This window comes from Peromyscus leucopus, chromosome 3 (assembly GCF_004664715.2).
Source record: "Peromyscus leucopus breed LL Stock chromosome 3, UCI_PerLeu_2.1, whole genome shotgun sequence".
Classification (NCBI taxonomy): Eukaryota; Metazoa; Chordata; class Mammalia; order Rodentia; family Cricetidae; genus Peromyscus; species Peromyscus leucopus.
Window position 1 is genome coordinate 24,747,251 of NC_051065.1, and position 24,579 is coordinate 24,771,829.

General features: G+C 40.0%; 1 protein-coding gene across 6 annotated transcripts in view; it reads right to left on the bottom strand.

Annotated features, from left to right (window-relative positions):
• Positions 1–386: 386 nt before the first annotated feature.
• Positions 387–24,579, bottom strand: part of Cdk14 (cyclin dependent kinase 14) — a 484,970-nt gene continuing 460,777 nt past the window's right edge. For 2 of the 6 annotated variants that reach the window (XM_028862554.2, XM_028862546.2), the window contains 2 exons: positions 6,502–6,641; positions 395–1,003 (listed from right to left, as the gene is read on the bottom strand). In XM_028862554.2, coding sequence (XP_028718387.1) covers positions 888–1,003; positions 6,502–6,641 — 256 coding nt within the window. In that variant the 3' untranslated portion in view covers positions 395–887. Of the gene's footprint in view, positions 1,004–6,501; positions 6,642–24,579 lie in introns of all 6 variants that reach the window. The other 4 variants (XM_028862580.2, XM_028862561.2, XM_028862570.2 and 1 more) reach the window with 4 other exon arrangements.

Genomic DNA, 24,579 nt, shown 5'->3' on the forward strand with positions numbered 1-24,579 from the left:
AGGCAGAGGAAGGTGGATCTCTGAGTATGAGGCCAGCCTGGTCTACAGAGGGAGTTCCAGGACAGCTAGTGCTACACAGAAACCTTTACTTGAAATAACAAACAACAAACAAACAGGGTGAGATGTTACAGAATCCAGACATTGCTTTCTGGTAATCGAGAAAGACACAGCCTCCAGACATTGCTGTCTTACACTTGTCACTGGGCATGTGCGATGACTTGATAGGACGACATGCCTGGACATCACCAAGGTTGTTTACAGTGCCTACCTACAGAACAGTAGAGGTCGAAGAGCTGAACTGTAAAAACCAAGGCTTTACCCTGACAGGTCTGCGCCAGAGACAGGTCTGTCCCATCTTCTGATGGGACAGAAGTGGAGAATTGTAGGAGTTGCCGATAATTCATGAGAAGCTAGAAATCTAGACTTTTATATGAAATACCCTAATTTAAAATGACAGCAAATAATTAAAAAACAAATAATATTGGCCAAACAACAACAAAAACCAAACAAACAAAAAAAAAACAGGTCTGTGATTTAGGTACAGCTCAAAGTGGAGCTTTCCTAACTTCAGTGATGAATTCAAGAGCAGTTAAGACAGATGCCCAAGACTCAGTGGTTTGCAAGTGACTGCATCACTAATGTACATCATGCAGTGGAACTTTGCTTAGAGCCTAGGAGGGGCCGGAAAACATTGAAATTCCTGATTGTCCTCTACCGCAGCAGAATGTTTGATAAATGCCAGAATAGTCCACGTGACTCAAGACAGTTTTTGGGGCAATGAGGCTGAAATGTTGCAGTCAGTGAGTAGGTCACTCCACGTCTATGATGAACATCACTTCCTGTTGAGCAGGGCCCTTACCTGTGCTCTCCCGAGAATGCCAGGCCAGTCAGTGCTTGGTGTTTGATAGACTTTTGCCATAACTATTGTTTTTTCCAAAGGCCCTCATACTCTCTCCAGCTTCAGGTTGCAATCTCACATTTGGGACGGTAAAAATAGAAGACACTGAAGAGAGAATGAAAAAGTTCTGCTTACATATATGTACACATGTTGACAACATTTTATTTAAAAAGAAAATGGAGATTGCAAAGCAGTCTGCATGTCCAGCATATGGAACACTGTGGTATGTGTTGGCGTTTGAAATGCCAGTGGTCAAATGCGCACACACAGCTATATATATTCCATGCGGCGTACACATGTGTACACACACACACACACACACACACACACACACACACACACACATTTGCACCAGACAAGTCTTTGCCATTCTTTCAGTCACTCATGACAGAAGCAGTTTTTTACTCTCCCATTTCCTGGGAATTACAGAATCCTGCATCACATACATCAGAGTAGAAGGAAAGGCTTGCCTTGGGACCTTCTGACTGGGGGAGACAAAATAAACAACCAAGTCAATCTAATATTAACGGTAAAAGTTACGAAGAAATAGAGAAGGAAAACTGGAGGCTGGAGGAAGAAGGTCAGAGCTGTCCCTGGTAGAGAAGGACTGTTTGAGCAGCCATGTGCAGGAGAGGGCAGGAAAACCTGAGGAAAGCAAGCTCAAAAATACGTCAAGAGGAAAAGCCAGAGCTGACTTTAGGAAGGCAAAAGAAGTGGCAAACCAGCTAGACTGCTGTTGTCACAGAGAGTGACAAGTGAGCTGAGGACTGAATGACACTGTGGAAGTGTGAGACAAAAGCAGAGGACACAAAGATCACCCAGAAAGACGGTGCCGCCATTTATTCTCAAGGGCAGTTCAGAAGGAGCAAGTCGGGATGGAAAGGTTATGAGTGTGAGTCTATTAATTCTAAATTTTCAGTGTCTACGACAGAATATGAGAGTCAGGGACACTGGGATGAGGCACGGGACCTTAGGAGCTGTGTTTGGATGATATCGAAATCTCGAGACTGGATGGAATTACCCAGCTCTGGGAAGTGAACCAGACAGGAAGGTCTGAGGAGGATGCACCGGAACACTGACCGTGTGCCTTCATGCCGGCCTGGCAGGAGAGAAGAGTTTGCAAAGGGAAGTTCTAGGAGGTGAAAGTAAACCCTGAAGGAATCTCGTCCAGGAAACCAAGCGAAGGAAGTGTTAGCAGGAAGAGGTGGCAGACAACCATGTTCAATTCCGCTGACAGGTCAATGTGACAGCCAGGAAAACCCCCAAAGAGAGCAAGAGTTATGGCTGCCTAGGTGGGAAACATTCAAGACACAACAGGAAAAGGTGCTGTTTAAAATGGGTGTACTGGCCAGCACGGTGATGCAAGAGCTTCATCCCAGCACTAGGAGGGCAGAGGCAGGCAGGGAGCTCTGTACGTTTAAGGTCAGTCTATATAGTGAAACCTTGTCTCAAAATAAATACATTTATTAATTAATAAAATAAAAAATAGATGTGCTTTCTACATTCATAAGAGGATGACAATGATACTACATAATAGCATATTATGTTATGTTGTTAAGGTGCTATAGAGGGCCATGAGGGTAAAGCTACAAATATTAGATCTGAAAAGGTCCTTCAGGACCACCATGCTGCCCTCAGCTTGCTCTCCAAATCAGAAGTTGGAAACACAGAGGGATGAAGGCACAGGTCCACAGTTGCCTGGCCAGGACCTGTGGAGCTGAGCTTACAGTCTGGGGGTCTGATTCCCAGCTCCGAGATCGCCACACTGGACCAATTTGCTGGCCTTCTTTTAGGAGATTTGAGTTTTATGAATTAGCAAATGAATGTAATAAAATCAAGGACTCTGTGCTGTGAAGTATATTTTGTTCATTTACTTTGACAAGGATAGTTCAGCTTCAATTATTTATGTAACTTGATAGTATACACAGGAGAATGCCCCATGGTGTGCTTGAGGAAAGTAATGAATTTCTTCTAAATCAACCCTCTATTTATTTCCTGCAATTAAATCTCTGTGAAGAAGTAGAGCAAGGCTGTTGGGGTTTGGGAATATGAAGGAAATGACACTGTCACCATCCTTGGTCAGCTTTAACTGCCAGACAGATCCCTAGGTAATTGTACAATCACTTTTGCTTGATGTGTTTATTCTGTTTCCAATTTTGGTGACACAAATACTTCACTTCTACATTTTCTTATTACGTAACTACAATAAATGTTCGAATGTACTTCAATGACCATTTTGAGAAGTCAGCTGAGTTTTCTCACACCACCATCAGGGCTTGGCCAACCACTGCACATGGTCACTTAGACACTTCCTACCTGGTGAATCCAGATCAGCCTTATAAGCTATATTATCTGCTCTCTGGTGGTCATTTCCCTATGAGGCCTAACCAGCTCCACTGATTCCATTGATTTCCATACCCATGTAGACTGTACACCCATGGGGTCTGATTAATCAAAGCACATCAAGACTGGAGACCAATATTCCCCATTCCCCTTTTAACTTGATTTCACTTTATGACTCAAGTATCTATCTCTATCTATCATCTATCTATCTATCTATCTATCTATCTATCTATCTATCTATCTATCTATCTATCTATCATATCTATCTATCTATCTATCTATCATCTATCTGTCTATCTATCTATCTATCTGTCTATCTATCTATCTATCTATTCTGTGGGCATTCCTCTAAAAAGTGCTATGAGCCATCACAGACTAAGAGCTTTGTGGCATGAATTGTGTCCGGTTCCAAGCTGATGTTAGTGCCCCAGCCTCACTGTGTTGGTGTCTGGGAATGGGACCTTTGGGAGTGATGAGGCTTAGGTGAGCTCAGGGAGTGGGTGGTCCTCATGAAGGGATTAGTAGCTTTATAAGAAGAAGAACAGAGAAATGTCTTTTCTGCTCTGTGATGACCAAGCAGGGTGGGCCTCTGCCAGTAGTGAGGACAGCCCTTACCAGGACCAGAATCAGCCAGCACCTGCATCTTCAATTGTCATCCCTGGAACTGTGAAAATAAATATCTATCATCTCAGCCTCCCACCCTAAGCTATTTTCTCCTGAAAATGTGAGTTGAGCAGGGGAGCTAGGTGCCTGCCTGGCAGTGGTGAGCCAGCACCCCACTTGTGGACACATCCTTCTGCTGGTGCTCAGTACTTCCTGGAAACTCCCTTGAAAGGGAAGGCATGAGGGTTCTGTTGCTGACACACATTCTGCCATTTGCCAGACAGTGCATATTACAAAAATCTGCACTAATCTGGAGTTTAATTTGAAGAATCTCAAGAATTTCTGAGTACAGTCAGCCGAATGCTAACTCAGACAAGAGTCACACAGCCTAATTCCCAAAGTCACAGAAGTCTGGGGATTCTTTGTTTTGGAAACATGTTTACAAGGGCAGCCACGTTGTTCTAAATGGAAATGACTATAGTATTTAATACTGGGATTGTCCTTTCTTGCGAATGGATTTATCCTTCATAATGATTATCTTCTAGACACAGAAATAGCATTTCTGTAACTCAAAATTGTTACCGGAGGCATTTAGTAGAATCTCGCTTTAAAAATATAATGATTTTTCATCTTTATTCTCCCCCCTTCAAAAGGTTTCACTGCTCCTGATGTTTAACGTTATGCAGAGACGTGTTTCTGCCAATGAATATCGCCTTATGGTTATGCTTCTGCAAATAGCCTGCTGTGAGCTGATAAAGGGATTAATGCAGCCAAAATTCTTAATCTGTGAAATTACAAATTAAATTCTCATATTAAAAATACCACCCTGAGGTATTTTTTGTGGTTTTAATTCCCCTCTGGTGTTCTGCATACATTGTACTTGTTAATGACGGGGACAAGGCTGTCTCGGTTGGCAGTCTGTTGCTCAGTGATAATGTGTAGGCATTTACTCCCTTACAGAAACTGGATTTAACCACTGGCTGATAAACTAAGTGGCAAGTGGGTAATAAGTCCATATTAACAGGAAAGTACTACTACAGAATTCAGAATTCACAGACCCTCAAAATCTGGCTTAAACTCAGTCATCAAATCAACTGGGATTGAGATGTCGCCAAGGAGGGGTGAGATCAAGGTGGAAGTTACACTGCGTGGGGAGAGCAAACCCCAGTTGTGAAGTTCAGGGGGCCATAGACTAATATCCCATTTGTACTTTTTGTCTTTTCCAGTATAGGGGTATTTTGTTTTTTCATATGTTTTAATTTCTTTTAAAGTTTGGAATCACTGCTATAATAGGTGGTAGATCTTTAGAAAGGAAGTAAGATGGATGATAAAGGAAATATAGACTAGGAATAATTGAGATATTAATGAAGATCTGTAAGCATAAGGAGAATATCAGGTCAATACATCTATAGTTACCTTAGGGCAACAAGAAAATGGATAGAAATAAGTGATATCTATCTATCTACCTATCCACTCACATATATAATATATATACATATATAAAATATGCATATAATTTAGGTTATATGCATATAATTTAGGTTAAGAAGGCTCAAGGGAGTTGGATTTAGTTCCAAAATAAAGGGTGACTGTGATTCTTGCTATAGAGAACCCAACACTGCAGGGGTAGTCAAAAACTCCTAGAGACAAAGGAAGTAACTTCATGTCTACTCTAAATGATGTATGTACACGAATTAATAAGTGCATTATAAATATTTATGCATCTATGCAGTATGCTATTTTTAAGGCAATCATGAAAATATGTTAAGAAATATCTCGAATGGGTCTTTGGAAAGAACATATCATCACTGAGTAAAAATATTCCTACTGCTGCCACAGTGTTTTTCAAAATTTCACAAGAATTCTGTTTCACACTTGGGAAGAAAGCTGAGATCCACCCAGCCATAAATCCTTCCCCAAATACTTTAAATGTAATTGAAGAAGCCTGTGCAAATATGAGCAGTTCTGTAAAAACAAAACAAAACCCACCCAGGAACAGTTTTGTTTTAAAAAGATCTAGAGAAGAGCTGTCTGTACAAATACCACGAGCATGTGTAGTTAAAATGAATTGCATGTCTTCAGTTCTTACATGTCAGCTCAGTGCATTAGCCGATTGCCAGCTCTGTTCTCCGGCTCACTGCCTAACCATGCTCTTTAAGGCTATTGTTACAACCAAGATGGCCTCTGAAAATCAAACAGAAATGAACCATTTTTCCTCTGTGTACTGTAGCCAGTTAAAATAGCACTGTATGCAGAAAGCACTAAATATGTAAATCATATTTTCCTTTGCCTTTATGACTGCTCAGATCATTTTTTGGACACACACATAATCAAATACAAAGATGTGCAGCTGCAGACTGCAGAGTAGAGATAGCAAAAAATGAATCCATTTTCTTTCTGTGTCTGGTAAGCTAGCAATTGAATGGCAGGACTCCAATAAATATATATACACAGGATCTTCCTCCCTCCCTCCCTCCCTCCCTCTCTCTCCCTCCCTCCCTCTCTCTCTTTCTCTCTCTGTCACACACACTCATAACGCACACACATATACATAACCTTATGTTTATGCACACATGAAGGCGCCCATCTGTCTATATGCATGCTACATATTGACGACAAAGTGCTTTGATTAGATGCTACAGATGTGTCCTACTCACTATCAGTCAGCTCCCATAGCCGCGGGGGGAGATCGCTGAAATACTCGTGGCTCAAGGCGGCCTGTGCAGATAGCCTGTTCTTTGGAGAACACTGGAGAAGCTTGGAAGCCAGATCTTCGGCATGGTTTACATAGCTGAGCCTAAAAACACAGGCAGAAACAGAGAAGTCAGACCAAAGAAGAAACCTACTAAACAGGACCTCAGGCTTATGCCATGTGTTATGTACTTGAGGTGACTCCTGGCCAGAAAAACAACTTCAATTACCTCCTGAAATAAACAAACCAACTGTATATGGGTCCTTCCAGTATGTTACATTAAACCGACCTTTTCTCTAGATAGCCTAAGTATTGTTGACTGAAATATTTTGACTGTAAGCAAAGTACTGATTATTTCAGAATGGATGAAAGTAAGTCCAGGAGTAGAAAATTAGAGAAGGCAGTTTATCAAGTCGCTGCCAGCACTTACTCAGAGAATCTTTGTACAGCATGCACATATGGATGCATTTATAGGAAATTAATACCAAATAACTAGGAGAATTAAAATAGAGCTGCTATTAAATTCTCTAGTTACTAAAATTACTTTTCCTCTAAGAATTCATATTTTCTTGCCTGAACTATAGAATTACTGAAGCGAGTGTCCTGCCAAATGCCAGCCATTCTCTGATACGAGCCTCCAGGTTAACAAACAGATATGCTTAAATGATATGGGGCAGAATCAATTCAAGATGACCTTTAAAACAACAGTAGATAGAGGATATGTGTCTCAAGATTATTGGAGAAAAGGATAGAAGCACAGCCTTTGATGTGGTATAAGCCTTCCAACGGGTGGCAGCCATGCTCAGTCAGCCCAGCTTTGCTTTTCATGGAAACTATTCTGCTGGTCAGGGCAATCAGACATGGATAATTAACATAACACTGATGATACCCCCTTTACAGAGAGGAGAACATATGTCAGGCACTTTCCCAGGCACTGTTCCCATTCTCGTATTTACAGTCCAACAAGGAAGCCAGCCCCATTTGACAGTGTGGGGAGTAGGTAGGAAATGGTGATGGAATGCTCAGTGAAGCAATCCATGTTCTCCAAAGGCTTTTAGCCACGGATCCCTGTGTTTCTGCAAGCAGAGCTAACTGCACCGACTTTCAGAGGCAGCCAGGCGAGGCTCAGGGCCAGGCTGCTTTCGGAATATTTTTCAAAGTCTTGAAGGTGCCGAGCATGCCGTTAGCAGACAGATGCCCTTCCCTAAGCACTAGCATGGCTCTCAAGTATCTCTGTAGTCAGAAGGCGAAGCTGCTAGGAGGGGCCGTGGAAGGGGACAGGGGTGATAGACTTCGGAGAGGAAACAGCAGAACATGACAGCTCTAGGAGACCTCGCTAAACCTTCCTATCTGAAGGCTTCAGGAATGGATCTGCTGCTGCAATGGCTGTTCGTTTGTCTTTGTTTCTTTCACTTACAGATAGATCCTTGGATTGTTTTTAAGTGTCTTTGGCTGAGAGACATTTGTCCATAAGAAAAGGAGGCATTCTTAAAGCCCTTCTTCTCTCCCCCTTACAGACAGTCCAAGTCACCAACCTGTCTCAAGACCTTCCCGTGCTTACAAAGGTGCCATTAATATTTCTATAAGTCAAGTCTGAAATAGACAGACTTCGCAATAAAGACACAATTTTATTGAAAGTACTGTTTACATGTTACCACAGCAAACATTACATTCGCATCAATTTTAGATCACTTTGATAAAATAGAACAATCAAGCCACATTGGAATCAGATCTGAGTTTGGGGCCTGACACAATTTTGTACAAATCAAATAAATAACATTTATTAAAAGAAGAAAGAATGTTTTCAATCACCTCAAACCCTATGTTATCATATTTTGTATACATAAAGAAACCGGTGATAACAATAATTGGTATGCCAGTAGCCAACATTAAATTCATGACTGTAAATGTGTAAAATACAGAGCAATGCACACCATTTCTTTCTCTTTCTGGTTTTCTGAGATAGAATCTCATTTTGCAGTCCAGGCTGGTTTGTCATTCACTTATGTAGCCAATGCTGGTCTTGAACTCATGATCATCTTCCTGCTTCAGCTTCCCAAAGTGCTGAGATTACATTACATGAGACATGAACTACCATGTGTGGCTTCACCCATGATTTCTGATCTTAATTATCTCATCTAAGGAATAAAATGGATGAGCCATGTGAGTTGGCAGTCCCCTACTTCCGAGAGCTCTGTGTAGTACTTGAGTACAGCTTACTGCTGTGGAGAATTATGTGCTGACAATTGTGCCTTTGTTTTTGCAAAAGATTGTTGATTACATTTAGATATGATGAATTGTACCTAAATGTAAGGAATACACACATTTAAGACAATCTCATTCTTTCCATCTAAGTTAACTGTATTTTTAATAATGTCTATGAAATAAATTTTGGTTGTGATATCAAACTTATGTGTGAAGTTAAATGCATAAGTAAAATTCTGGCATGGATATTTTACTACTTTCTCTATTATATTTCAAGAGCCAGCTGTGTCCCAGTTTTCCCCATGCATTTTTAGTACCACAGGTTTGGTCATGGGCTCTTCTGGGTTGTTTGTGTGAGATATCACACTTTGGGGAATAAGTTTTACCTGAAGCCATCTGTTTACCTTATCAGAGTGCTATCACTGTGGTTATTGATCTTCTATTACAATGGCATATTTTTCTTATCTTCCTATAAACCCTTAATTTTTTTTAATTTTATGCTGTACAAGGCTGGTGATTAAATGTATAACATTCTAGCAATGTTACATGTTACACCTCACACATAAAGTAAGACTTTCAGCCTCATATGATTTTTTTCTACATTTAATTAGGACATTCTAAGCTACAGTCACATTTTCCTCTCATTAATTTAATGACTGCATGTGCCTTCAGATTAGTAATCTCTGATACCTTTTTCAATCTGCCATATATATATATATATATACATATATATATATATGTAAATAAAATTATACAGCTAGGCTTAAATTTCATGCACTCAAGCAATACCTGTGTCTTAAGAAGAGTTTAGTCCATTCATATTTTTTGTTTTAAAAAGAGTTTAGTCCATTCATATTTTTGAAGTATTGGTACATTTAAAGTTGCTGCTGTCAGGGTAATTTTGTATTGAATCTTATCTTCCTATGCCTTTTTCTTTTCCTACCTTCTTTCAAATTGAATTTGAAAATTCGGCATCTTCTACCCTCTGTTTTATTATATAAAATATTTAAATGCTCTTCTGTGTACTAGTGGTTACTCTTATCTCTCTTTTTCTCTTTTAAAAAAAGTGCCATTATTTCCTCAGATATTTAAGATATTGCAGTAAATTTTCATAAGATGAAAAATACCAAAGAACCTGATTATAACCACACATCTATGACTAAAGTGACATCAGTATACATTACAATTTTATTGATTATGTAATTTATAAAATGTATTAAGTTATCTAGATCTTCTGGCATATAAAGTATTAAATGTATTCTTATTTCATTAGCAGAATCTCCTTTTTTTTTAACAAATGAGGTTGTAAAGAGAAGAAAAGAGAGCACATTTGCAACAAGGGAATTTGGCAAACAACTTTCAATAGGTATGAAAAATATTTCATAGAACTTAATAATTTTTTATGGTTAAGAATTATTGCTGGTTGTGGTGGCACATCCCATGGAGGGTAGGCTATACCAAAGAGGCAGAGGCAGGAGTACAAGGCCAGCCTGAGCTACACTTTAAAAACAAGCTGGGTGTGGTGGTACACATTTTTAATCCCAGTAGTTGAGAGGCAGAGGTAGGTAGATCTCTGTGGGTTGAAGGTAAGCCTGGTCTCTATGTGAGTTCCAGGCAAGCCAGGTGAAATCCTGTTTCAAAACGAATACATACAATCACTGAATATGCCTACTTTTAGAAACCACTTAAAACTCAAAGTCATATATCCTGGAAAAATCAAATATATTTTGCTAAAAATACTTAGTAATTCACTCCAACTCTTTCTTCAGCCCCAAAGGGCAAACATTACATGAATTTATATTTTTTTTTGCCTGAAATAGTAAAGATGTATGCTTCTACATGATGTGGACTTAACATGAACTTTTAACTAGAGATTTGTGATTTTTCAAAATAGTGGTTTTTACAACAGCACAAAATAAAATTTATAGAAAGACATTAAGAAACATTAAGACTTGGACCTTAGCCAACAAAATCAATGGCTAAATAATTCTGTTGTGCTTTAAACATGGGAGACGTGAACGAAGAACAAAAGGGAGAGAGCCAGTACAGACCCTACTGCCTGTGTCTGAAATGACTGAGGGGAAACTGGCAGGTAGACCACTGTTCATATTCCACAATTCCAGTTCTGAGTGATGATGGAAACTCAAGGATGCTGCTCAGCCTTCATTCACCTAATCTCTCTAAGTGGTTCCTATAGTGGCGAGATTCTGACGGGGAACAGCTTCAGAGATGAGAGCCAGCTGATACAAATGGCAAGCATACCTTCGATGCTGGACAGGAAGGGAGCGTACTCGCTGAGCTGGGATTCCTTCGAGCTTGAGGCCTGTAACACTGCCTATCAACAGCCCACAGACACTCCGCTGGGCTTACTCATAGCATGTGGTGAAGCTGACCCTGTCTCCTTTCATTTCAAAGGCAGAAGAAGGCCGTTTTGTTGGCTCCCATACTTTTTTCCATGCCGACTGTATAAGTGTGCAGTTGTCCTTTAGGACAGTACTTCTACTGCAAATGTTAAGTTCCAATCCTCCTTAGTATCCAGAACTTCACTCCACCTTCAGTTAACACTGGAGTAGCAAAGAGTAAAACCCTCCCAAGGTCTGCGACCCCGACAGTAAGACAACCAACAGTTTTCTACGTCATCACCCATCTGATCAAAGGCCAGTCCTGAACTGGGCGCCTTCCCTCTCAGGAAAGCAGCCTTAGCACTTGTTTCTCACATTCTCATATCATGGTAGTGTAACATGAATTGCTAAACAGTCTTATTAATAAAAAATTTAAAAAAAAAAACGGAGCCAGATATTGGGGTGAAAGCTGAAAGATCAGAGAAACAGAACAAACCAGCCATGTTCTTACCTCTATGAAATCCTCAGCCTCAAGACAGTGAGATTCTGTTTCCTCATGCCTTATATACCCTTTTCTGCCCAGCCATCTGACTTCCTGGGATTAAAGGCGTGTGTGCTTCCCAGTACTGGGATTAAAGGTGTGTGCTACCACTCCTGGCTCTGTTCCCAGTGTGGCCTTAAACTCACAGAGACCCAGACAGATCTCTGTCCCCCAAGTGATAGGATTAAGGGTGTGTGCCACCACTGTCTAGCCTCCATATCTAATATAGTGGCTGACTCTGTCCTCTCATCCCCAGGCAAGTTTATTAGGGTACACAATATATCACTACATGGCAGCACCATGCTTTTTCAGTTTTCTGTAAGTTTATTTAAGGTCACAGTGACCGGATTGTCCTGTGTATGACTTCATAAGCTGTGACTTGTCATGTGAAAGAACTCTCAAGGGGGACATTTAGAAGAGAAGTCTGAATAGAGTATGCAGGAGTATTGTAAAGAAACCTTAATATAACAAATCCTTGGAGCCTGTGAAGTTGAATTAACAGGAAGAGACTGAATGTCCAAAGGCAGCCATGATTCTTTTTTAAAAAAAAATGTTTAGTTTAATTAAATGATGCAATTTGGGTTTGATTCTAAGATTTTTTAAATTTATTTTTTTTTTTATTCTTCTCTCACATACTACATCCTGACCACACTTTCCCCTCTCTCCTCCTACCTCCCCTCCCCCTTAGATCCTGCTGCCTCCCCTCTGAAAAGAGCAGACCTCCCAGGGACATCAACCAAACAAGGCAAAGTAAGCTGCCACAAGACCAGGCACAAACCATCACATCAAGGCTGGATGAGGCAACCTAGCAGGAGGCAAAGGGTTCCATTAAGTAGGCAAAAGAGTCAGAGGTAGCCCTGCTCCCACTGTCAGGAATCCCACAAGAACATCAAACTACTCAGCCATAACATATGCAGAGGACCTAGCTCAGACTCCTACAGGATCCCTGACCTCTGCAAGCCCCCATTAGTCCAGGTCACTTGAATCTGTTGGCCCTGTTCTCCTGGTGTCTCTGACCCCTCTGGATCTACTGATCCTTTGTCTCCCCACTAAAGGACTTCTGAAGCTCCACCTAATGTGTGTTTAGCTGCAGGACTCTGCATCTGCTCCCATCCGTTGCTGGATGTAGTTTCTCTGACCTCTTTGATGACGATTCTGCTAAGTTCTGGTTCCAGAACACTCTGTAGGCAGGACAAACTGTAGGTCAAAGTTTTTGTGGCTGGGTTGGTCCCAATTCCTCCACTTGAGGCCTTCCCTGGTTACATAAGATGGCTGGTTCAGTCCCCATGTCCCCCATTACTTTGCTAGGGTTACTCTCTTGGATTCCACAGAATTTCCATTGCACTAGGCTTCCACCCCATCTCACACCTCCCCCCCATCCCCCACACAATTCCAGTCATTTCTCCCATTTTTAGATTGTTTGATTTTTTTTTGATGCCTAGTTTCTTGAGTTCTTTATATATTTTGGATATCAGCCCCCTGTCAGATGTGCAGTTGGTGAAGATCTTTCCCCATTCTGGAGGCTGTTGTTTTGTCTTACTGATGGCATCCACTGCCTTACAGAAGTTTCTCGGCTTCATGAGGGCCCATTTATTAACTGTTGATCTTAGAGCCTGCCCCGTTGGCGTTCTGTTCAGGAATGTCTCCTGTGCCAAGGCATTCAAGGCTATTCCCCACTTTCTCTTCTGTCAGGTTTTATGTTGAGGTCTTTGATCCACTTGGACTTGAGTTTTGTGCAGGATGATAGATATCATTCTATGTGTATTCTTCTACATACCAACATTCACTTAGACTACAACCATGTGTTGAAGATGCTTTCTTTTTCTCCACTGTATATTTCTGGCTTCTTTATTAAAAATCAAGTGTCCATAGGTGTGTAGATTTACTTCTAGGTTTCAATTTCATTGATCAACATGTCTATTTTTATACCAATACCATATGGTTTTTATCACTATAGCTCCCCAATTAAAAAAAAAACACAAGCTAACAGAAGGCACAAAAAAAAAACAAAAAACAAAAAACAGGATCCAACATTCTGCTACATACAAGAAACACGCCTCAATGTCAAAGACAAACATGACCTCAGAGCAAAGTGTTGGAAAAAGATTTTTTTCAAGCAAATGGACATAAGAAGCAAGCTGGTAGAACAATCCTAATATCTAACAAAATAGACTTCCAACCAAAATTATTCAAGAGAATTGAAACATCATCTAGATGATTTTTCCTTTGATGAATATGAAATGTCCATCTCTTTTAAATTGTGGAGTTGAGTCCATTAACATTCAGAGATATTAATGACCAATGATTGTTAATTCCTATTATTTTGTTGATGTTGTTGTTGTTGGTGGTGGTGGTGGTAGTGGTACTGTGTGTGTTTCTCTTCTTTGGGTTTTGCTGGTGTGAGATTATTTATTGCTTGTGTTTTCCTGGGCATAGTTAGTTTAGCAATATGCTTGGATTTAGAGAAGGAGTGAGCCAATTCCATCTCCAAAGCCAGCTTGGCTTATACGTGAATTGGAGAAATTATTTTGGCCACTCCACATAGTTAAAAGGATATTTATTTAATGGCGTAACTCACAAATTAAGTGAAAGGTAGGTCACAAGGTCTGGGAAAGGTGTATCGCAGTCCAGCGGTGTTCTCTGGAGCTCTGCTCAGTCCACCTCCAATGTTCAGCGACCCAGCACAGAGAGAGCCCTGGCCCATCCAGCTCTCGGGTCTCCAGGCACCTCCCCTGGCCCCGCCTCGTAGGCCTGACAGTTGCCAGGGTCTCAATGGGGGTTGGAACTTCCAGATCCAAGCTGGAATGGCTACCCACTACATACTTGGGTTGGAGTTTTTCTTCCAGTACCTTCTGTAGGGCTGGATTTGTGGATAGATATTGTTTAAATTTGACTTTGTCATAAAATATCTCATTTTCTCTTTCTCTGGTGATTGAAAGTTTTGCTGGTTATTGTAGTCTGGTCTGGCATCCACTGTCTCTTAGAGCCTGCAAGACATCAGTCCAGTTCCTTCTGACTTTTAGAGTCTCTGTGAGAAGTTGGGTGTAATTCTAATCGGTCATAGCAGTGATTCTTTAATCCAGTAAGCAGCAACAGAGAGCACACTCTGCCAGGTTAGATGCTATTATTGCTGCTGATTATGTTATTGCTTTACCTATGCTTACTAATTTATTAAATCACCTTCCTCCTCATATTCCAGACATTCCTTGCTACCTTAAAAAAGTCTCGTGGTTGCTTTACCTATGTATTTATTTATTACATGAGCTTGATGTATGCTCTTAGCTTTCATTGTTTTCTTAAGTTCATGTCCATCAACTGTAGAAAACCTGCCACAGTTTTAACCCTTACAGAAATCTCTTTCCTCCTTTGTAACTGTTATACAATGCTACCTCACTAAATTTTCAACGCCTGTATTCACTCATTCCTATTTTTCATCTGTTGATTCCTGAATTCCAGGTTAGGTAATCACCTCAGAGCCACTTTTCATTCCAATAGGCTCTAATATACTATGCATCTAATATATATATATATATATATATATATATATATATATATATATATTTTATAGTGAATAATGAAACTGTGACTGGGAAGTGTGTGTGTGTATATATATATATATATATATATATATATATATATATACTTTATAGTGAATAATGAAACTGTGACTGGGAAGTGTGTGTGTGTATATATATATATATATATATATATATATATATATATATATATATTATACTGTTTTCCCTGTTCAAGTTCATGGCTTCCTAGTCAACTTTCAGATTTGACCTTTTCTTTCATTATATTTTTTGCATAGATATATTTGTCAGATATGAACATATCTGACAATTCTCAATAACTGAAGTTGTGAGTCAGGAGAGAATTTAATCCAGTTTCTTTTGCTACTGATTCTCAGCCCAAATGATCTTTCTCTAATTGCTTGTAATTCTGGTCCTTGAGCTCAGGCTTGTGTGCTAGTGATCAGTGGGGTCCCTGGGGAGCAGGGATTGAGAAAGTGTTTCTCCATGGGGATTTTCTTTTGACTCTTCTCAAGAGCCCCAGGGCTCCCCCAGGACCAGGGACTTTCCAGATTTGTGTTGCTGGCTTTCGAAACCCCTTAAGTTGTGTAAATTTAGGCCAAATCTGGAGGAATTCTCAGGGGAGATTTTCTCATCTGTATCTAGAGAGAAAACTATGAAAAGTTTTTCTTGCAGTCTCTCGTTTCTAGAAGCAGGCTTTTGTTGTTGTTGTTTTTAAAATTAAAAAATGCAGTCTACTGCTGAAGTTGAATTAGATTTCTGAAGCCCATTCCTGTGTTTTGAGCACTCTATGTGGGGACTCTCAATCCCATGTACTATCTTTCTGGGGCCCACAGCAGCGCTTTCTACTTTAGACAATGACTCCAGGTAACTTCGTTACTCTGGTCTCCTTTTCCCCTTCATTCTTTGTCCTGCCAGAGATTGTATTTCTTGATGCCTCTGTGAATTTGAAAGGATGTACCTTAGGTACAATTGCAGGTCATTTCTAGTGTTAGTAAAGAGAACTCCCAATCATGTAGACACATATACATAAATACACACACACTCCCCAGTCACAGTTTCATTATTCACTATAAAGTCATCTATAGTTGTAAGTTTTACATCCTTCTCCCTGGAATAATCACTAAGCAGGTGTTTCCTTGTGTCTCCACTTCCTCTTTCCAATCAGGTCTTTTAGATCTCCTTTATGTAGGCCCTCTAGCTGGCCACGTGAAGTGGACTTGAGCTGCTCTTCTTTTACCATGAGGCATTTTATTTCCTTAGTGGTGCTTGACCTCTCCATCTACCTCTGGCTGATGGAGACCATTCTATCTATCAGGCTGATGAGGCTGTACTCAGTGAGACTCTATGCTTATGAAGGGTCAGAGAAACCTAGGAAGTATGTGAGCAATGTTCATTTTTAACATTGATGGATGGATGGATGGATGGATGGATGGATGGATGGATGGATGGATGGAGGAACAGGAGGTTGGGTACTTGGTACCAAGATACCATTAGGACATGTTTGGTAGTCAAAAGAGAACCTGCTGGAATTAGGTCTCTCCTTCCACCCTGTGGGTCCCAGGGATCAAACTCAGGTCCTCAAGCTTGGCAGTAAGAGCCTTTACCCATCTTTTCACCTCACTGGCCAATACATATTCATATTTCTAAAAGAGAAAAGACACTGCTGTTTGTAGGAATTCTTTGGGGAAAAATCTTAGGAATTGAAAAACCATAAGTTAAAATGATGAAAAATAATTACTATCAGATCTGAAGATTATGTGTGTGTGAACAAAATCTTATATGGTGAGTAATTTTCAAACAAATTGTCTTAAGTTGATTGAAAATAATGCTATGCTGCTTTATATAAGTCCTACTGAATGTTCTGCATTCCTCTTAACTTGCCCTGTCACTCTCATTCTCTCTCTCTCCCTCTCTCCTTCTCTCTGTCTCTCTCTTTCTCTCTGTCTCTCTGTCTCTGTCTCTCTCTCTCTCTACTTGAATTTTCTAATCATAGAAGATGATAACCCAGGAAGTGAAAACAGCCTTAGACTTGGACCATCAAGAACAGGCAGCATTTTCTCTCTTTGTTGCATGGGGTAATTTTGTGCCTCAGAAACAAGACTGAGGAGTGGGACAGACATTTACCAATGCTCCAGTTGTAACTCACATAACCTTGAGCTGAGAAGAACTTGATTTTGAAGATGGGACAGTGGGTTAGCACTGGCCTGCCGGAGTGACCCACAGAACGCCCCCTGCCTCCCAGGAACAGATCAAACAGTGCCTTTGTTTCTCTCCATTGGCCCTTGCACCCATCTGCTGCAAAGCTAGCTGGGACTGCACCTTCTTGAAAATAGGGAGCAGGACAAATCCAAAATCCACCATCACCCTAAAGAAGTCTACCCATGTTGAGAAGAGAAATGACTGAATGTTGTGTCAGGACTGAGCATATCAACGTAGGTTATACCTACAAAGGTTTCATCTTAATCTTAGAAACAAGAACTTAAAAAATAAACGCTTATTTTTAAACAACAGCAAAAACTCTATGGTCAAGTCCTAGCTCTTGAAGTACCTCTTCAAAATACGTATTCTCAGAGGAATGTTATTCCACACCTTATTTTTTCTTTCCAACTGGGATTGAAATCAGTCTCTGTTTTTTGGTTTGTTTGCTTGCTTTTTGTTTTTTCAAAGAATCATTTTCATCTTTTTAAAAAATTTATTTATTTTTATTTTATGTGCATTGATGTTTTGCTTGCATGTATGTCTGTGTGAGGGTGTTAGATCTTGGAGTTACAGACAGTTGTGAGCTGCCACGTGGATGTTGGGAATTGAACCCAGGTCCTCTGGAAGAACAGTCAGTGCTCTTAACTGCTGAGCTATCTCTCCAGCCCCTATAGTCCAGTCCCTGTGTTTTTTTAATGTCATCTTATAAAGCAGAAATGGGTGTTTTTGTTTATGCCTTACATTCTGGTTCCAAAAGGATCTTCCCTCCAAAGCTTATGAAAGATCTGCTTATAGAATGATGAAGGAAAGTTCCATTTTGTCCTCTAGAGTTGACTTGAAAAATATATGTTGTAATATATAATATCAATTAGTAATTATTAATATAATTAATACATGTAATATACTAATCTTCATTTGGAATATCTGGATGCTTCTGCTCATGAAAGCTGGATATAGTAAGTAGAGTTATATTAGACATAATTTATTAACTTCAGAATTCAATAAAGAACTAATTTTCATGCAAAGGCTTGAGATGACATAGTTCAGAACAGAAAGTTCTAGAATATTTTTCACTTGCATTCCATACAGTTTTGGGATAGAAGTTCATAAACTATGAGCCTATGTCTGAAGCACAATTACCATGTTTTGTTTCATACATTGCATAACTACCTGGAGTAATGTCAAGAGGTCTATGCCATCTAGGAACATACTGCATACTATCCACAAAGCAGTGTCATAGGGCATGGATCCTTTCAACTGATGGTGTGCACACTGGCTCTGTGGAAGATGCCAACATGGGTAGTAGCCAGTGAGTTAAATACCTGACCTCTTGAAACTGCTCTCATGATCTAACCACAATGACCAATCTCTCTGCGCTTCTCGGCACCAAACAGAACTGTGGGATGCAGCTCTCCATCTTGTCTGCACATCAGAGGCAAAGCATTCATGTACCACTTCCCATCAGAGCTTCTGTTGAAGGGAACCATCCTCACAAGTCTCCTTTGGGTTTTCGAAAAGGCCCTTAGTTTTAGGAAATTGAGTTGACGTTAATTTATTTTCTAAAGAGGGTTTGGTGATGGATCAACTATGACTCAATGGAATCTGTGATGCTGGGACAAACCCTAGAAGAAACTAGACTAATACAAAGGAAAGACAGGCTGTCCAGTAAATCCAAGGTGGGAGACTCTGCAGTAGAACAGGGGGCAATCCTAATCAAATTAATAGCAAAGACACAGGGCTGTCCAGAACAGAGAGCACACATCCTTTGCTGATGCTATACTTATAGCAAGGTACAGTAAGATCCCTCCCCTCCAGGTAAATAGGCAACATTGTTACAGTTTCCAGAAGTAAGTCAGGTTTTAGTGCACAGAACATTGTTTGAGTCTCATTTATTCTAATGACAATCTCCTTGCAAAATGCTTGTCCCTATAAAAACTAATCCTCTTTACTATAGGTGTCTATGATGGCAATGTTATTGCAGGAAGATCTGTAGTCTCTCAACTGTTTTCACCAACATCACTGTATTGATTCAGATGATCAAAGGGTTATTCTGATCAGATCCATTCAGGGAGGAATGCAGTGACATGACATGACCATCACACCCTGGACCTGCAGGAGACCCACACGGTGGGGCCAGCCAACATTCTTTCTTCATTGAGACCTTCCCTGAGCAAGAGTAGCCACTGGAAGTTAGCAGTTGCTGGGGGAAGGGAAGCACTGGTTTTCAGTGGTGTGGTCACTGCTCTATGGATACACCCCTACCCTACTCATGTGACCAATCTCGAATTCAGTGTGTACAAAACAAGAACAACATTTTTAAAAAGACATGAAAATAGGAAGGGGACATATTGGGAAAAAGGGATTCACTGAGAATTGAAAGTCGATGAGGGAAGGTGACAGATGAGTAAAACATGTATATACACATCTTAAAACAGGGGCTTATGCATATAAAATAGAGTTGCCATCAGACTTTTGATTCTTAAATCGTTATGTCTACTGCATGCCTTGCAAAATATTTACTGCTAAAATATGAACTCAGCAAGCTGTACATCACTCAGATAGTAATGAGATTATTGAGTTAATATTAAGTTCTTAAAGACATATTTCCTTTTATTTCTCTTTTCCTTCAATTATATTTCTGTTGCTGTAGAGATATTCTTTCTCTAATGTTAACACCTCGACTGTCATACATTTAATAGCAGGCAGAGTCCGGTTTAACAACAGGAAGAATCTAGTCTTCACACGGACAAGATGAATAATGCCCAGAGCTGGGTGTGTGAGTCCACAGTGCTGGGCCCAGGCTCCAAACATAGCCCGTATGTGGCACACAGTGGTCCTTCCACTCTACTGGAGGAAATGTAGAGAACGTGCTGAAGGTCCTCAGTGGGGTCAGAACTTTAAAAACGCTCACACTGGCATTCCTGGAGCTATGCTACATTGCTCAACAGTGGACTGGACAAAGGAAAATATTAAACCTTATCCCAAACTTTAGAGTATTGATTTTTAAATGGTAATTTTCCCTGGAAAAGGAAGGGCCTTCAAATGTTTAAGTTCACTACAGAATAAAAACCTGATTATCCTATGACATAATATACTGGTTTTCCCCAAGACCAAGTATGTAGCTATTCTCACAGTTACTTGTCACAAACCCACAGATGTGTACAACTTTTTGTTACATTGTTTTCAGTAAGGGCCCTTTTGTATTTAAACTTATTTTCACTTAACTACCACGGACATTGATCACACACTAGTCTACCCACTTAGGATAGTCACTTGTTAACCATTTTCTTACATTGATTTTGCAGGGAATCCATTTTGATTTCTCTCCCAATCTTTAATTCAAGTGGAAATGCCTTCTTTGACTTGTGAAGTTTTACTTAACACTATATGTATATGTCTATAGAGAGTATATATTTTATGTATAATACATATATATGATACATATTACATATATGTATATATAGGGTAATAATATACAAAACACTTAAATACACTTCAAGTATAGTTCTACATCTACAGTGCCAAAATAATATATTTTAAGTTATACTATTAATTTCTAGAGCTTACCATGCATTAATGTTTTTCTTTCATAAGACAACACAAACCTCTCAAAAATATACTTCTATCTCAAGCTATGTTTAAAAGAGGGTCCTGGATTTAAGGCTAATAGCTATGTGCTTCTATAATTTTCTTTTACTTTTTGGGGGGTTGGGGTTTGAGACAGGGTTTCTCTGTGTAGTTTTGGTGCCTGTCCTGGATCTTGCTTTGTAGACCAGGCTGGCCTTAAACTCACAGAGATCCACCTGGCTTTGCCTCCAGAGTGCTGGGATCAAAGGAGTGTGCCACCACCACAGCCCAATGTGCTTCTATAATTTTTGTGAAGTATTTTAACAGTGTAGTTAACAGCAGAAGCACTGAAAGATTTTTTTTTTTAATCCTGTGATTGGAGGACATAAAAGAAAAAATGCTTTAATGATATATATTTTATATGATAAGTAACTCTATAATCAGAAAGTTAAAACTTGTAGAATACTTAGATGGAAATTCTAAACTTAGAAGATGCTCAAAACCACAGGAGCGTATGCAAGAGAATTGTTTTCCAAATTTCCAGTCCTTTTGTTATTAAAATTTTTCCATGCAGTATATTTTGATCATTTGATCACATTGTGTCCCTCCCTCAATTTCTCTTAGATCCTCCGTATCTTTCTGCCCTCTCAATTTCATGTTCTCTCTCTCTCAAAAAGAAAAAACAAAAACAAATGAAAACAATTTTTTAAAAAGCAAAGAAAAAATTACCAAACAAAAACAAAAACACACACAAAATATAGTTTATTTTGTATTAGCCAACTACTCCTATGTGCATGGGGCCTGCCCTTGAGTATGATTCATACACTTGGTGACACTCTATTAGAAAAAGTTGATTTTCCCCCTTTCTCAGCAGGAGTCAACTGTAATAAGGGCGGGGCTCTGTGTCCACTTCCCCATCTCTCTGGGATTTTGTGTGGTTTGAACCTGTGCAGGTCTGGTGAGGCTCTCAGTCTCTATGAGTTCATATGTGCACCAGACTACTATTTTTGGACAATGCTGTTTCTTTAGTCATCTACCACCTCTACACTGAAACATAAACACTAGACCTTCATAACTACATGGCCTTCTACTGCTACATCAAGGACGTCAAGGGACTCACAACCTTCCCATCATCTGGATACAGTCAATATGGGATTAATAGCTTTCTCGCACTTCACAGACTTGCTGTAGAGATCTACTTTCTTCTCTTTAACTTGCTTACATCAGTTACAGATGTCTTATTGTTTCACCTATCTCACCAGCCCTTAAAGGAATAAATAAATTGCCAGTGCATGTAAAACCATGTGCTGTTCTTGGTAGTTACACCAGATTAGCCAATTCCTATGAATTCAAAGTGCCTGATTAAAGCACTTTTAATAAGATGGAACTGAGAATTCAAATCTAAATCTTCATTTATTGAACTTTAGAAATGGCTTCTGTTTCAGATAGATCAGCTGTAAATATTTAGCTCAGATCACGTGGTCGGCGCGAACATTTCCATCGTGAGAGGCTCTGCAGAAACCGCGGGATTTAGTGGTGCATCTGCTTGAGGTAGAGTGCACAGCAATGGCAGCTGCCTCTGAAGCCTTGCAAGTCACAAACCTCACCTGCAGAGGAGCTTCTGGAGGCAGAAACCTGCCTCACCAGAAGGGAACAGCATGTCCTTTGCTGTAAACAGGGCTCAAAATAGCCCCTGAAAGGCCTCATTTTGTGGGGTATTATTTCACCAAAAGAGAAGGAAAAAAAAATCTCTAATCCTCAGCAAAACCTCTTCAAAGTTTATGTTCTCAATAAACCGTTCACTGAGAACAGAAAGTATAACTCAGTAATACAATAAATGCCCTAACAAATATATCAGATTTTTCACTTAATGCCTTTTACAGGCTTAAACCAAATAGAGTGAAAGGAAATCACCGTCCACAGGCTGACTCCTGCAGGAGGCACACTTTGCTGCAGCCCTCCAAAGTGGGCATGGTAACTTTATATCAATTTTGGTGACTCTTGGGGCATGACAAAAGGAGGAAAAACAGACAGCAGTTAACCCTCGCACAACTCTCTCTTCATCTTTATCCCTTTACAGACCACATGGCCCAAGACAGTAAGGAAGATGTGGAATTAGAAACCCGTAAGGCAAAAGGCACATTAGTATTGTATGCTTACCCAGAAGACAAAGTGTCTCCACCCTTCACACAACATCACACACAACAACAGACATATGTTATGTCACATAGGTTCTGAGGGTTGGAAATCTGGGAGCAGCTTATTTGGGTGGCTCAGACTCTGTCTCTCAGAAGGCTGTGGTCAAGTTGATGACCTGAAAGCTTGTCTGTCCTATTTCCAAGGAAGCTCATTTACATGGCAAAGGACTCTGTCACCATTAGGGCCTCTCTACAGGTCTGGCCATGAAATGCCGCAGCTAGCTTCTCCAGAGCCAGTGAGCACACACAGAGAGAGATGAACCAGAGTCCATGGGAGATAAAATCTTTTATGACCTAAGCTTGGAAATAGTATTCAGTCGACTTCCAGTGCACACTACAGGCCACCAAGACCAACCCTTGGTGATGTGGTATGATGCGAGACAGACTATGGCAGGTGAGGAGATCAGGAGATCCATAGGGTCACTGAGAGCCACCATGGAGGCTGTTGACCTCCTTGATAATTATCGAAGATATGTGGCCAGATATATTCTGTCTGTCTGTCTGTCTGTCTCTCCCTCTATGTGTGTGCCTGTGTGTGTGTGTGTACATAGCTCCTAAAATTGCCATTTAGACCATGTGTAAATGTCCAAAACTGTATTCCTAAAATCACAGTATCAATCAACCACTCTAATATTTATTTTCCAAACCATTACATCCACCTGAACAAAACTTCTATACTAGTTAAAAAAAAAGATACTGTACCTACAAATGACAAAAATAAAAATAATGTTTACAAGTTATAAACTAAATCCCTCAGAATTCTACCATCATGACAAAACTTTGTTCATCCTGTAAATAACATTTTAGTGATAGCCCAAAGACATTATAACAGTTATTATGGTAATGTGCATTCACTTTCTTATTTTGGTCATTTTTGGAAACCTAAAGAGAAACTGCTTTGTGTTTTTATACATATTATCCTAGCAATGCTTTATAATATTCAATTGGGCTCATAAGTTATGGCATATTAAACCTATATCCCTATGCTCTTAATCTTGGTCAAGCTAGTGTGATGTCTTTAAAAACTGTTTATTATATTTTTACTTATTTATTTGGTGGGGTGTGGGGTGAACAAACAACTTTCAAGAGTCAGTGGTCTCCTTCCACCATGTGGGTTCAGGATGGCGCTTGGGAGCTGACATCTTTCCATGATGAGCAATCTCAATGGTCCAGATCCGAGTCTTTTTAAAACACTAATCTACAAAATGGTCAGGAGAGCCTTGGGCTGCCAGTCTTCACTTACTTATTTCCTTAAGAGAAACACAGTGAGACAAAACACAACTTCCAAGACCTCCTGGTGAGGAAGCTAAAATCCCAAACGACTACCCTAGAGGCCATTCCCTACCTGGCCCTTTTTCACTGACCAACGTCCCCCTCTCCCACTGCCTTAACTCGATGACCATCACTCTTCTTCAACTCGTAGTTACTGAGTTCCTTATGTGCTAGGCTCTG